This window comes from Strix uralensis, chromosome 2 (assembly GCF_047716275.1).
Source record: "Strix uralensis isolate ZFMK-TIS-50842 chromosome 2, bStrUra1, whole genome shotgun sequence".
Classification (NCBI taxonomy): domain Eukaryota; kingdom Metazoa; phylum Chordata; class Aves; order Strigiformes; family Strigidae; genus Strix; species Strix uralensis.
In genome coordinates this window covers 93,537,569-93,553,592 of record NC_133973.1, presented here as the reverse complement: position 1 = coordinate 93,553,592, position 16,024 = coordinate 93,537,569, and the positions used below count along the sequence as shown (strand labels likewise).

Sequence of the window (16,024 nt, the reverse complement as noted above, 5' to 3'; positions counted from 1 at the left end):
GCTCACCTCAGGTTTGAAAAATCTCAAAAGATGGGAAAACTATTCTAGTGCTTCATCACTCTCATCTTGATTTTTCCCCAGTTATATCCAGTTGGAATTTCCTTTGCTGCAACTGGTATGTTTTTATTCTTGTCCTTTTGCTATATACAGCAAGCTTTCTACAGAAGAGGCTTCTGCTTGAAATGGTGTGTTATCAACACTGGTGGAACCATTGTCATTGATCAGGGTGAGCTCCAGCTCAGCAAAGGCACACTAATAAATTCCTCAGTATCTGGTGGATGAGTTAGACAGCAGCTACTGAAGAAGTAAGTTTCAAAGAACCCTGGAGCTAGGACATTTATTTTATGAAAGGCATTGAAAATGTCTGAAGTTTGGCCAGCAAAACTAGAAGCACCTGTAATCAGCAGTCACGCTTGAAAATCTTGGCCTCAGGCTTTGTTTATTGCACAGTCTTGTATGAAATAACATGTAAGCAAATAACAAATTAAGCAATTTTCAAGAATTTATAGCACCTTCAACAAATGAAGAGGTTTACCTTTCAGATAAAAATCCAACCTTAAATCTCTTTCCATAGCAAAAAAAAAGAAAAAAAAAAAAATTCTCAGTTGAGTCTGTTAGTTCTTTGAGGATTTTCCTAAAACTTTAGGCATCTAGCTAGTGACTCCAAACTTCTTCAGAATCTGACCATAACCTACTACTAAGTTATAGGCAAGATATGTTTAGGGCGACCTCTTCTTGATTTTTGACAGAGCTTAGTTTTACTGTAACAAGGAATACCAACATCTGACTATCTAGTAGCCCATTCAATCTCAGCCCTGTTAAATCACAGCTACTGTGAGCAGATAAAGCAATGATTTATTAATGGAGATAGGGTGGAAGTTATGTGAGGACAGGTTCCCTCCTGCTGAAAGAAACTATTTCCTGGGTTGCTTAAAAACACACAGGTAGGTTGCCAGTCAGTTACTGTAGAGATCGTTCATTTTTGGGAGCGAACTGGACTGAGAGATTAATGAGTTTACTTTTTCCTTGCTTTAACTGTGCCAGAGCTTATGTCAGGGGAGCTGGCTATGGCATAGCTGGGATGCTTACTAACATAGATGTGCAGGACATTTTAATGCAGACGGAAGGAGATTGTGATTGCCTTATACACAGCTAGCCAAAATCCTAATCAACTATCCAGCAACAACAACCTGCTGGAACCCAGGAAGCCTGTCAGCCTCACACTTGCAGTCCCCAGGGGCTAGGGATAATGAAATGGGTTGGTCCAAGAAAGTTAATCTCTTCTGCTTTCCCAAACAAGCCTTCTCCCTAATGAAAGCAAAAGCATTCATGTAGGTATGATTCAGAAAGGAAGGAAAGAGAAGGGATGGGAAGGTAAGACAAGGCAATGCCAGGCAAGGTAGGGCAATAAGGGAGAATACTCAATCATACACCTCTGACTTTTGAATTTCCTGTAAGCAAAAATATCTTACTTCCTGATTTGTTCTTAAATAACCATCTTTACCTTAAAAAAAAAAAAAAATCACCCTTTTTTTTTGCCTCACAATACCACTTAAAGATGTGCTAAGCCAGAACGATTTCTTTTTCCAAATGCCTGTTTAAATGTTTAAATACTTGTTGTTTGTTAAAAAATGTGTTAGGATACCAAAGTTTCTAAACATGTTTTATCAAGTGAAGGAGATATGAGACAAAACCAACTGGATTACCACTGCATTTCTATAGTTAGGGGAATAATATGTTTTGTTCCATCAATGTGTCCACTTTACATTATTCAGCACAAAGCTTTGTGAAATAAGAATCATGGGAATATCACAATATAAAGGAAAAAGGTACAAATAACAGCTTCATAAACTGAGAAATGTACATAAATAAATCATGTAGATGGGGGCAGTTTGCTTAGCTGGCAAGAAAAAAAATATAGAAAATCTGCTTGTTAAACAATAACCACAGAGTGTGCTTTTATGATGTTTTTCACCACAGTAATTCATATTAGAGATAGAAGCAGTTGCATGTTAAATAAAATCATTCAGCATTGTTCTCCTCACATTACAAAGAGCTGACTTATGTTGTTTTTAGATGCCTCCCATTAGAAAGTAAATATTCCTCTGATGTTACACATTTCAGAAAATTTAATAAAGATGAACTGTAAATAAAGTCACAGGGAGATTTCAGACAGTTTTATTAGCAGATTGTTGAAAAGAAAAGAAAATTAAATACAATAACAGTAAACGTGGTTCTCACATTGAAACCAGGCTCAAATAACTAGGCTACCATAGAAAAATTTCCAATTCTTGCATTATGATGTAAAAACAGATTTTTGTACAGATTTTGTACAACAAAATTCGTAATAACCTTTTTTCATTTTTAGAAAACTTTAAATATATAGATAAAAATAGACAATTTTCATAGGTCCTACATGAAGATGAGTATGGTCTGTTCCAAGGGCTTGCATAGAGCGCAAATGTGGTTATAATATAGAACAACTAGACATTAATATCTTTAAGATTACAAAAGCATATAAACAATAACATGAGCACAACTTTTCTTCATAATCTATGCAAAAAAAAAAAAAAATCCAAATCAAAAACAAAAACCAGAATACCAACCCAAAACCTGTATAACTAAAGAGGGGCAAAAAATTCAACTTACAGTAACATCTCATTGTCTGTAATATTTACATTGGTTTTAGCAAGATTCTTTCTAAACTTCCAGCTTATAAATTGGTTCCCCCTTAATCCTTAACATTTCCATTTATGTACCAAGCCAAACACTGAGGCATTCCCAAAGGTCTTGAAAGTATATACTGTAAAACTACTAAACCTACTTACAGGTGACTCTATGCAAGGAGCAGAGCAATGGTAGATGCTACTACATATTTCAGTTGTAGGCTTTTAATTCTCTTTCAGATATGAATGATTCAAAAGCTTGCCACAAGTCCATCTAACTTTACAGCTGTTAACCCTTTAAAGACTGCGTATGAAAAAACTGGAGTACAGAATCCCATATGTGTTCAAGCAACTACGAAAATTAGGAAAGAATCATGGTTAGAAAATAATATCACTACAAAGTATTAGGTAACAATATTTAATGAAAAATATTGCTCAATATTTCTTTAAAAAAAATTACCGTGATGTGAACTTGTATATACATCTTTCTATTGTTAAAAAAGGATTGTGGTGGAGTAAATATGAACGGCACAAAATAAATGTGTACCAGTATTGCAAGGAAGACCTACAAACTATAGAAGCTCAGTGCTAGAGTTTACAAAACATTAGATTTTTTTTTTGACAAAATAATATTAATATCCAATCAGAACTATTTTTAAAGAAATATTTGCTTTAAGTTAGGCATCTTAGACATTTAAGGTTTTGATATGTTTCCATGTAATAAATAATATTTTATATGCATAAAACATTAGATGAAGAAAGCATAATCACAAAACTTACAGTAATAGCACTGATTCACAAAATCAGTCTTTAAAGGGGTAACCCAAAAGTACGCAAAGCAAAGAACATAACTTTCAGCAATGTAATCAGCACTGTGTTGCAGCTTACTTCCAGTTATCAGCACAAAGGTGAAAACACATATTGTAGCTTTCATAAAGACAGTGAAAGTAACACATAACCACCCCATCCCTAAGACAAGGTGGGAGGGACAATAGACTTCAACTGTATCACTCAGTTCTACGTGGAATTGGACTGATACATCAAGTGTTTGTTAGGTTTTCTTTTTTTAGCAACATTGACGTAATATGACATTAACATATAAAAATATTTCTGGTATTTGACTTGCTGCTCAGCCACGGTCCATTCTTAAAAGTGCACTAATCAGGGCACTAACCAGGGCTCAATATACAAATAAAAGTGGCTGATACAGAATTCTGACTTGTTACCAGATGCTTAAGATCTCATTCAGTAATACTGTGACTCCAGGACAAATATTTACATGCCTGCATGCGTTAAAACTAGAAAGGTGTCTTTCTGACCAACAGGGTGACAAAACAATATTATCTAAAATTTTCATTTCCTAAACTCTAGATTTCTACTGCATACATAATACCTTCCTTGTGTGATTTGTGTTATATACTGTACATGTGACCAACAGTTTGATAAGAAGCAAAGTCTTTTATTTCATAAACCCCTGCCAGTTTACAATGAGAAATTATTACTCTTTTTATCATATTTTTTTTATTTTAGGAAAAGAGACTTTGTGAACAGTAAAACAGTTTGTTTACATTCAGCATTTCTTTTCACTTACACAAAATTTCATTTCACTTAATGTAGTCTAACATACATGTGTTGGTCTCTTGGAAAGCATGTGGAAAAAATGTCTTTAGAAGAAAACCCACGATCATAGTTTGAAAACTGAATGTATCAATTTTTTTTTTCTTTTACCTTTTTTTTTTTTTCCTTTTTTTTATTAAGAATCCTCTTATGCCCTCTATAAGTTCACTTCTGAGCTGTCTTGCTGGTTTCGGTATGATATAACAGTCTGTAAGTGTACTTGGACACTGCTGGAAGGATCATTTGATGTGCTCAAATATAGAATCATCAGAGGAGGACAGAGTCTGCATTCCTTGAAAAAGGGAATACTCAGCCTTGTTCTGACCCGCCTGTAATTTTGGATACAATAGTCCGGCGCAGAGATGCAGATTTTCACTGTAAGAAGAGTGCTACTGTACATTTACAAACATTCTCTAGGTCTCCAAGTCGAGCCACAGGAGATAACCAAAGGAGGACACTCTTGCAGAATTCTTTACATTTTTGAAGAACATTGAAAAATGAAGTTGAGGAAGTTGCCTTGAAAATGCTTTGTTTCCACAGAACTCCTTATGAGCCAATGTCTTACTGCAAAGTTCTTTACTGTAGCACAGGTATCTTCAGCAGGAAAAACTCAGTACATGACAGTAGTTTTCAAATAAAGTCTTCCATCTGAAATATGAAAAACAAACATTTTCTTTATATATTTATATCTGCAATGAATTGAAAAGAGGAGAAAACCCACAAGAATTAAAGACTCAGCAGAAGTAGTCCTCCCATAAATCTATAAAGTGCCACCTATGGTATTTGATGTTTAAAATAAAAAAAAAATAATGAAACCTGAATATCACCATTGTAATTTCATCTGACAGTGGTCAAATTAACTCTGTTAAAAATTACACACACTTTGCTAGCTGTGAATACTGTAACACCTTCTAAAGCTTTAATATATGCTGCACTCATATCAGTGCTAGGGCACTAGGAATGTAGGTGGAGCCTCTGTGCAAGTGTTTTTACTGATATGCAAACTTAACTGAATAGTGCTGAACAGTAATTATTTCCTTCATGGTTGCATGCAAAAATCTTCTTGCATGCAATCGTTAGTACTCCCACCACTAAAGGCATAGCTCATACTTTCTGATTTAGCTATGTTGTTAAATATACCATGTAATGTAACCATTGTGCACATTTGTAGCTATTTATATAGAACCCAGTATAGGATATTTAATCGGTATCAGTGAAGTATAGCCTTCTTCCCCCATAAATGAGATTAACTGAACAATTACTATGTTAAAGATGTAAGCACATCTCTTTCAACATTTTTTCCACCCAAGTGAGGAGCATATATTTAAGTGAGATATGTATGATGGAAAGGGAGCATGAGAAATAAGCTAATCTAGCCAGTAACTGTTGATCTAGAAAAACTTGAACACAATGTTCTGCCATAACATGCTTTCACCTAATTTACAAATATAAAGCAATTTTTTTTCACTTGGGACATGAACATCTCATATGCATTTATTCTTATAGCAATACAAAGTTGTTTGGTTTTGTTTTAAACAGGAAACAGACAGAAAAACTTCTTTATTTTCTGACCTGTAGGATAGAAAGCATTGATCCTTTGTGAGTAAAGCACATTATGAAGCATATTAATCCTCCACAGTGCGTAATTATGAAACACTACTTATATTTTAGAATACAATGCATCTGGAAGTACAAGCTGTATCTCAACTCGAAGTCTGCATGAAACCCTTCTTTTGGTCCAAGTGAAATCAGCATTCATTTATAAGATTTCAGACAGTTTTGTTTCTGTTTTCTTAGTCTAACCTTTTTATTCCAAATTAGTCTTTGAAATTCTTATTAGATATATAAGAAAAAATTGTGTGAGATAAACCTATATAAATGAATGTTGAAATTCTTGAAATGCTTTGCTATCATTGAAACACACGGTATCACTTCCACAAGCTTACTGTAACTGTTGAGAGACAGAAAAGTTTAACTTGAAAGCAGACAAATATACATCACATAACAGCTGTAAAAGTTATACCTCCTGCACACCTCTTTCTAATTTTTATTGTCTAGTTTCTATCAGAACTGCTGGGGAAAAAAGGAGATGGTAGAATCTCTCACTCTGTCACAGTGATTCTTATCTACTGTTCTTCTGGTCTTCCTTTTTCACCACTAGTTTTCTTTTGCAAGCTTCTGCGGTGTACCCCCTTTAGCTACTTTCTCCCCTGTCTTTACATTTTCCTGCTCCCTTTCCCTACTTTTTTATGTTCCTAGCTTTTTTTGGCAGAGTAGATAACTTTCCCACCACTTAGAGTGCTTCCACTCAGAACTATTTCCACATTCTCTTTGCTCTTTAGAATCTTTGTGCACTGAAGAGGGATAAAAATAGATTGAGTAAGGCCTTAACTTAAGGCCATTTTATTCTTATTTGATGCATCAAGAGCAATCAAAATGCTTATGGGAATTCAGGAGAGAAAGAAGGAACCTCTGAAATGGATCTTGGTACGACTGAAGGCCTGGTAAACCATCTCAAAAGAGAACCTGCATGAAGTACAGGATAGCCAGAGCTATTACTGGCTATAGTTGCATATAATTCTCCCAAACATATTGAATAAACACTACAGACATTTACAGCACTAAAGCTGTCTGGATACCTCTGTAGGAGAATTACTCTGCATATATACCAGCACTTTGGCTATCCTGAATGAATGCTTGCTAATGAGCGCTATGCATAATTCCCACACCTAAACATTAAGATAACCTACAGTCAGTAACTTGTATTTTATTTCTCTATATCAGGTCTCTGTACACCTTTTAAAATAAAATATTTATTAAAACATACTCTCAATTAAAAATACAGCTGTAGGAAGCAGAATCCTTGTAGCAGCCAACAAAAGATGAACAATCCGCAGAGAAGAGCGGTATGTTTTCAAAAGTCAGCTTTATTTTACACTGCTTAAGGACCAAATGTGGCAGTGAAGTCAATAGGAGGTTTTACACTTTTAATGGAAGACACTATCAGATCCTGTATTCTGTATCCACAGACTATGAACAATAATTGAAATGGGCAGATTTACAAAGCATCTTCCGTACAAAGTAAGAGGATATTTGTTTATATAACTTAAAAACATTTATGATGGATATATACAATAAGCATAAATCTTCCTGTTCCTCAAATAACTATATGATGGACCATTAAAAGTGCAATTAAATCATCTGTATTGATAATGGACTTAAAATGTCATATAAGGACTCAGCAGCTGATCTAATATCATTGCTAGGCTTATTATAAAACAGATATATTAAGGTGTTTGACTAATTCCCCTAACATATGGGAAAACACAGCAAGCATTAGACACATCAACTTTAAAATAAATCCTGCCATGTTATGATATAGGTAAAGCAATTCTGTGATTAAGTAATACTTACTAAGAGTTCAAAAGTTGCTAAGGATTGTAAAATATTTCCTTTATTTTCTCAAGATTAGTCATGAAAGAATGAGGTGCAAAATGAATATCCTTTTCTTTAGAACCTATAGTGCCAATGTGGAAAAAAATCACAGTATCTGTGTAACTGCCCACCATCCTCTCAAATCACGAATTTGAGAAAAGATGGACAATAATTTCTTTAGGCTTTACATTTTTCTTCCAGCATGCTCCTGTGTGTGGCTGAGAAGTTTGTGTAGCCACTCATTAAGGACTTACACCAAGCAAATAGCACTGCACTTCAGAAATACAAAGACTTCAAAATGTGCTAGGAAAAACAGAGGTAACTCACAGCTCTGGAGAAGAATTATAACCTTGCATTAAGATTTGGTGACCAAATATAACACCTATATCTGATTGCTGTCCCTTTTTCTTTCAGACTATTCCCTTCTTCCTAACCATTTCTCTCTTGATTCTCATTGTTCAAAGGTTCTTCCAAAATGAGTGGAACTTCTCAATATTGTTGTCAAAACCAGCAGAATCACATCACCTCTAGGTGTAGCCAGTGTTCCTGTCCAAATACCAGTGGGGCATTACCACTGATAGGCCTTCATGATTTCAAGGTTAAAATCACAATCAAATCCTACAAATCATGAGCAGCAGATCAAGCACGCTCATCCTTTGTAACTCAATGTGAAAATGCCACTACTCCTAAATCCCAAATCATGACTGTGCCTATGCTTCCTGCCTCCTGATCAGCTTTTATTTAACAGTTATATATGTGTGTTGCATTACTTTCTATTGTTAACAAATGTAGAATTTGTCTATCTGCATAAAAACGATTTTATGTAAAACAAATATGGAATATACTATTCATACAAACATAGATATATGCACATAAACATATACTACACAAACACACAGAGAAAATGTTCTCTAAAATGTTTACAACGTTGGAGTATATTTTTAGCCTACTGAAAATTGTTGATCTGTGGTAAAGTTTCCCAAACTGACATACTGTTATATACAATATAACTACATAAAAATTCCTTTCACTCTTAGGAAGTGAAGCAAAAACACAAACTGGGAAAATACTGTTAAATTTCTAAATAGAACTGTGCATGATTAGCAGATTGTCAGCTGTTTTAATTGCTCTTTTGCAAATGGCAGTGTTCAGCAAGATCACACAAGCTCCTGCTAGTAACTCAAACTGAAAACACCACTACTCCTAAATCTCATTTGTTTTTGTCTGTGGACTGATATGACAGAAATTCTAGCCAGAGTGAAGGAGTAATTTTTTTAGATCAACCCTTTTTAATTAAGACTCATTTTGAGGTTTTTGAATGAACATGCCCAAATAGTTAAAAGGTCATAAATGTTATAAAAAAACAAACAAATGAAACTGACATAAAAGTTTGTAGTGCTGAAACAAATCATATGCCTTGAAATGCATTCCCACAGAGATGTTAGCTGGGGAATGATTCACATTAATATTCTGTGGGCAGCTTGTAGTAAGTATCTCTATGTGCTTAACATTTTCTGAGATAAAAACATAAACCCACTCAAATATTATTCCTATTAATATGCATCCTTGTAAAGTGATAAAAATCTACAATGAAATGTTAAGTTTGATCTTAGGTTGCAAATGAAGTAAATCATCCATTAGATGGTAATGCATGTATCTCTGCCACTCAATGCAAGCCACACTGAGGTTGTTTGCCATTCAAACATGTCATATTTTAGTTTGTATTCTGAGAGCTGCTTTAAAAATAAGCATAACAACAGTGATCATCATGACTATCATAAGAGCATACTGCAGTCTTTGGTTTATGAAAATCTGCAAATCAGCATCAAAGGTGTGGTGTCACACCTGAATTCAGTCATTTCCTATCATAGAAAAGCCTACTGAGGAAAACTCTCCTTAGTAATATGATAACGTGTTAGGAGTTTTAGGGAAAAAAACAACCAAACAAACAAACAGAAAGATACTGTAGCATGTCACAGAGAGCTAATAAGAAAGAAACCCTAATAAGAAAGAAAGTTAATAGGAAAGAAAAAAAGGACAAAATAATGTATGAGAAGCGAAATGAATTATAAGATCAGAAATCCCAATGGAGCTTTGAAAAGTTAGGATGTTTGGATAAATGTTTATTGATTTATTATTACTTGTTATTTTTTATGATTGTAATTTGTGAGCTATAGAATAGTAAATGCCAGCCCATGATTCAGGAACCCTTACATCAAAGTAGCCTCAATTTTAGTCACTAGAATTCCTAATACAGTTAATATAATTTTGTCAAATATGCACAGGCCAGTGATATAAGTTAGTCTTCAAATGGGTCTTAAGGATATTTGAATGGTGGATCTATTAATCTCTTTGTGCTTTCAAAGTTAGGAACACCTACTTTACTTTGATGTCTCTTGTTAATAAGAAGAACACAACTAACAAGTGTGGATGGGAACTTTATTCCCAGCTCAGACTCTGAAATGATCTGTGATTTCACTTTTCTGTTTTTCTGTTTTCTCTTTCAAGCTTTCTCTCTTTTTCCCCCCTTGTCTTTCTAGGTAATAGAGATTCTGTGCACTGATGGTTTCTCAGTCTGTTTTCTTGTTCTTAGCAAGGTACAGCAGCATTCACTGAGATCTCTAAGGACTATGTTAGCACAAATAACAAAAAACCACCACCAAAAAAACCCACATGCGCATACTTATTTAATTGAAACTATGTTCTTGGCCCGTAAAAATCCATTTGAAGTCCATCTCTATGGCTGGTGACTGAGCTGACCTGAGCTTAGACTCTTCTTAAAATCATGTTGCAACACAAAATCCCCAGTTCTAGCCCATGTGCTCACTAAAGACAACAGAGACTTTGTACTGAAATTCAGTATATACACATTTTTTCCACACCCTACAGCCATTAAAAACTGCTAACTTCAGTTCTAGCAAGCTGAGGCAATTATGAAACATTTCTGACTCTCTGTACAAGAAATGATGGTGTGGCAAGTAAATGAAATAACTTGTAAGTTAGTGTAACACATATTTTGTAATATAAGAATCATTAGAGCTCTTTTTCTCAACATTTTATAAGCTAGAATATTAGAGTAAAAAATACTATGATCCACCCTCAGTCCAACAGGTTAAAAGAAATAAAATATTTGTGACATTAAATGGGGCTACTTTTATCTAAATAAAAGAAAAGCTGCTCACTTGTGCTAAAGAACATAATAAATTGTGTTTCCTGTTAGGAAGTAGCTTTATTGAAAATGGCAGCTATTTTCTCAGAAGTTATTTCCAGGCACCTGTAATCTAATGAGGTTTGTCCCTTTCAAAGAACAGTTGTACGTGCATGCCTGAATGCACACAACCTCTTCAGCCCAGAGCTGATAAAAGCATCTGCAAGCCATAGCTCAAGCATATTTGAATTATATAACTGGTTGGTTTATTTGTTTTAATAAGATGGGGCAAATGTGAATCACAGTGTACTTCTAACCTTTCATTCAACCTGATGTTTTAATCATTTGGAGGAAGAGAAACAAAACAAAAGAAAGGGATGGCAAACAAATGGTAATGATTCATGTGATATTTGATAAGACAGCAACGGGAAGTCAAAATAAAAGCAAGCATATTGTGACAGATGGAAGGGATCTTAGTCAAATTGTAACTCTTCTTCAAAAAACTTAAAGGAAGTAGCTAATTAAGGACAAAGCATATTTTTATATACTTTTCATATATATTTTATTCAAAATTGAGACAAAAGAGGATTTATTTGCCACTGAAGCAGGAAGATAAAAATGGAAGTCTAACTTTTTAATCGTGGGAAAATAATTTATGATGAGGTTGAGTATTTTCCAGAGTTTGCAGAGTGGGACTGAGAACATAAAGCCCAGCTTTGTAAAATGCAGTCATGAAATTAACTGAACATAACTTTCCGTAATTTGCCTGATAAAATGCAAAACTATATGTTGTGAGGGGAAAAGACAGGATAAACAGAGTGCTGAAGCTTTACTACTCAGCACTGAAAAGGAGGGACAGAGGGATCTATACTGTCTTTACATTGTTACTGATAGTAAAAGTAGATCATGTATTGGGGAACATGGATGGATAGACTGCCCTCTTCCCAAACAGAATTAGATTAGAGTACAGGAGATGTAGGAAACCAGGCTCAACTGTTGAGGCTTTGAAATTTGAGCAATTTGTTCTTTAAAAAAAGCTCTTACCCAGTTTTTATGCAAAGATGGGTGATTTCACACTGCATGTTCAATAAACTCATGCAAATATGAAGTATGTAAACATATTTGGCCAAACACTATCCTAGTTTGCCCTTTGTATAACACCAATAAATTAGTTTCAAATTTGCATATTGTTATTAATCATACACCTTTCATTTCTCTACTTAACATTCATGTACAAATATATTTGTGTTAATACTCAGTGCAAATATTCAGGAGACTGAGATGTTCATGTCTTTCTTTTTAAAATAATAATTTATACTTAGGACATTTAAATTCTGAGTTTCCAGACATAAAACTAAAACATGTATATATATAAAAAAGAGTGTCTAAACACCTTTTTTGCAGTTATTTTAATTATTGAACTGTCAGGATCTTTTTTCAGTAATTTTATCATGTGTTTTAATCATGAATATATGTTTTCATTATATCACTGAATACCGTGTGAGCAAGCTAAAGGTCAGCAATCCCGTCTTTAGTAAACTAACAAAGCAATGGACTACCTGAATATGCCACCTTCTATTATTTAAAGATCATATAGAACACACAGAGCTTGCCATTTTGAGCACTGAAAAGATTGAACTGTCAAGGTGAGAAATTCTTTGAAAGAAATAGATTTTAAAAAATCACCCTGTCTTTTATTGTTGCCTTATGAACTTAACAACCCTTTTTCTATTTGTGTAAACAGAACCAAAGCATTTCCAAAAAAAGACAACAGAACTGATTACTTACAAGCACTGAACCTGAGTCACTAAGGCATTGTATTGTGTCACTTCTGTTGAATAAAAAAAACAACAGAGAAAAACCAAAACCAAACACCTTCAACTGAAGAATCATGTGGAAAAGTTATTAAAGGATGAAGTCACAGCTAAATGCGATCAGCTTGTGAGCTTCCACAGCTCATTGTGTTCAGTGCTGTTTGTAACACAGTGTGGATAATTTTTGTGCTGAACAATCTGTCCTGCATTAAACAGTTTTAAATTCTGCAAAAAGGTGTGCTTTATTTGCTATTGTATTTTCAGAACCATAAACAACTTTTTTTTACTACCTTTTTAGCAAGCCAATCAACAAGCAACCTTGGATCTGATAGCATAAAATTGACAGAGTTGAGTATTGGAATGTGATTTCTGCCTGATGCCTTCTTTTTTTTCTTGTAAAGTTTTGATAGAAACAGAAATTATTATTCAGCTTTATTGCTCTTCTTTCCACTTTTCTCAATTTTGTCTCCTTTTTCACTCCTTCACTCAAATGATCACTTTTTTACGCTAAACATAATCACCAAAGTAATCTTACATACAAAATATCAACCATAAAGTTAATCTTCAAACAGGCTTAGGAAAATAATTATTTTTCTCTCTGGAGAGGAAAAAATGTTCATAAAATGAAATCTGAATAAAAGACAATAGATCAGCATTTGTTTGAACTTTCAGTGGTTTTTGCTTCTGAGTTGAGATCAAATTACAGAAAATATGTGAAAGCATATACAAGCTAATAGTTCTTAAAAACTACCCCCCATACACATGCATAAACACACACACAGATCCTTTCCATCACTGAACTAGAAACAAATTGTATTAGCATGATACCTGTGTTTATAATTACAGATCACATAATAAAGTGTGGATTAATAAAGATCTTTTATGAAGGTCTGGAAAAAGTAACATGAGTCATGATTTTTCTATCAGAAATAGTTGTGGCCTTGGTTAGTACTAGCAATCTATTGTTTCCAATAGATGTTGGATGTTCATTTCCTTCAGTACATACAAATCATTTATGAAGATGAGCTCTTCTAAATTATTGTTATTTCTAGAGCTTTAGCCTAGACTACTTTTTGAACACAAGACTTATCTAATACCTACTCCTACACAGAGCATCTCTTCTGATTCACAGAATCACAAACCTATCTCACTCTTCTCTACAAGCTACTTCTTTTCTAAACAAATAATTTTCATTTGCTGTAATATCCCAATAACTAAAAGACAGACTAGCGTTTTGTTGGTTTCAGATTAGACTTAAACCCCACAATTAATACAAGAGTAGTATCTGGCTTTTCCTTAATCCTGGTTACTGAGATGTCATTTCAAATGCTGCAAAGGTTACTGGAAAATAGAGGCCATTTAAAGACAGCATTTAGCTTTACTACTTACATTAACCTGCATACATCAATTCTGGAATGTGTGGAATCCTTTTCTAATATCAATATCACATTAACACCACATTTTCCTTTAATACCCAACCACCCTTGTTCTCATCTGTGTGCTAAAACAGAGTAACAGCCCAATGCAAAACATGAAGAAATAGTCACATGCAGAACAGGAAGGAATGAGGCTATAAAATAGATGGATTGCACAGTAGCAAGCTTATGGAAAATCTATTAAGGATGCATGGGATGTCAAAACATATGCAATATAAGTTTGCTGCTTTTAGGTATTTTGTATGAAAGCAAGCTTATGGAAAACAATGGCACCAAGCAGTCAGCTCCAGAACAAGAGTCAAGGTGACAGAAACCAAATGAGAAGTCATGCCCAAGTCATGTCAGGTCCTGCACTTGGGTGACAACAACCCCATGCAATGGTACAGGCTTGGGGAAGAGTGGCTGGAAAGCTGCCCATCGGAAAAGGACCTGGGAGTGTCTGTCAACAGCCGGCTGAACATGAGCCAGCAGTGTGCCCAGGTGGCCAAAAAAGCCAATAGCATCCTGGCTTGTATCAGAAATAGTGTGGCCAGCAGGGACAGGGAAGTGATCTTACCCCTGTACTCAGCACTGGTGAGGCTGCACCTCAAATACTGTGTTCAGTTTTGGGCCCCTCACTACAAAAAGGACATTGAATTACTCGAGCATGTCCAGAGAAGGGCAACGAAGCTGGTGAAGGGTTGAGAGCACAAGTCCTGTGAGTAGCAGCTGAAGGAACTGGGGTTGTTTAGCCTGGAGAAAGGAGGCTGAGGGGAGACCTTATTGCTCTCTACAAGTACCTGAAAGGAGATTCTATCGAGGTGGGTGTCAGTCTCTTCTCCCAAATAACAAGCAACAGGACAAGAGGAAATGTCCTCAAGTTGCACCAGGGGAGGTTTAGATTGTATATTAGGAAAAATTTCTTCACTGAAAGGGTTGTCAAGCATTGGAACAGGCCTGCCCAAGGAAGCTGTTGAGTCACCATCCCTGGAGGTATTTAAAAGACGTGTAGATGTGGCGCTTAGGGACATGGTTTAGTGGTGGACTTGGCAGCGCTAGGTTAACAGTTGGACTTGATGGTCTTAAAGGTCTTTTCCAACCTAAATGATTCTATGAATCTAAATGATCAATAACTGAAGTCACACATAATCCTTACCACCAGAAATAGAAATATGTTCATAGAAATATGAACAGATCTCAATGAAGTTCCCAGGGCTTAGCATGAGCAACAGGACTACAAAACTGAAAAAAAACAGCTCATGTTAAATCTGAAGAAGACTTTAAGCTGAAAGATGTATATGGGGTTTAACCTTGTAGTTAGCTATGAAGCAGCAATTAGGCAAAATGCTTTTGTTCCTATAAGGAACTAGCATTTGAAATTACAAGGGAACTCTGTTTCTGTGACAAGTGCTAATTCTGGTCCAGGTAGATTGTTTTTCAATTCATAATTCAAACTAGTTCCCCTAACTGATTGTAAACTTCTACCTTGAGCATACCTTCAGAGATGCCTTTAAGTACTGCGGTGACAAGCCAACCTTTCCCATTCCCTCTCAGTGGTAACATAATTTCAGATAGGTACTTCAGAATTATTATTCTACTCTCCCAGGAAAAACTCAATTAGCCTTAGGGCCAGGTGGTTTGAATTTGGCACCACTCTGTGTCTTTGCCAATAGAGATTCCTCAGAAAAAGCAGCATGTCATGACAGACTGTGTCCTGGATGCACCCCACGACAGAAATCCCAGACCATATGGAAGCAGCATGCTTTCCCAGAGAGAACTTAGCACCATGGTCCATCATCAAAAAGTAAGCAAGAGAAAAGAGAATGGCTAAATTAAACCACAGAGCAGTCTTAACCAGTGACTCTGGGATCAAGTGACTATCTTGGGAGTCAGAAGCAATGACCTGTGCAAAATATCTGAAGTGTAAAA

At 35.2% G+C, this 16,024-nt stretch overlaps 1 protein-coding gene across 7 annotated transcripts in view; it reads right to left on the bottom strand.

Annotated features, from left to right (window-relative positions):
- Positions 1–2,162: 2,162 nt before the first annotated feature.
- DACH1 (dachshund family transcription factor 1) overlaps positions 2,163–16,024 on the bottom strand; it is a 364,557-nt gene continuing 350,695 nt past the window's right edge. For all 7 annotated transcript variants that reach the window (XM_074859527.1, XM_074859524.1, XM_074859526.1 and 4 more), the window contains one exon: positions 2,163–4,931. Coding sequence is in view for 1 of the 7 variants with exons in the window: in XM_074859526.1 (XP_074715627.1) it covers positions 4,894–4,931 (38 nt within the window). In the remaining 6 variants the exon portion in view is untranslated. The remainder of the gene's footprint in view (positions 4,932–16,024) is intronic.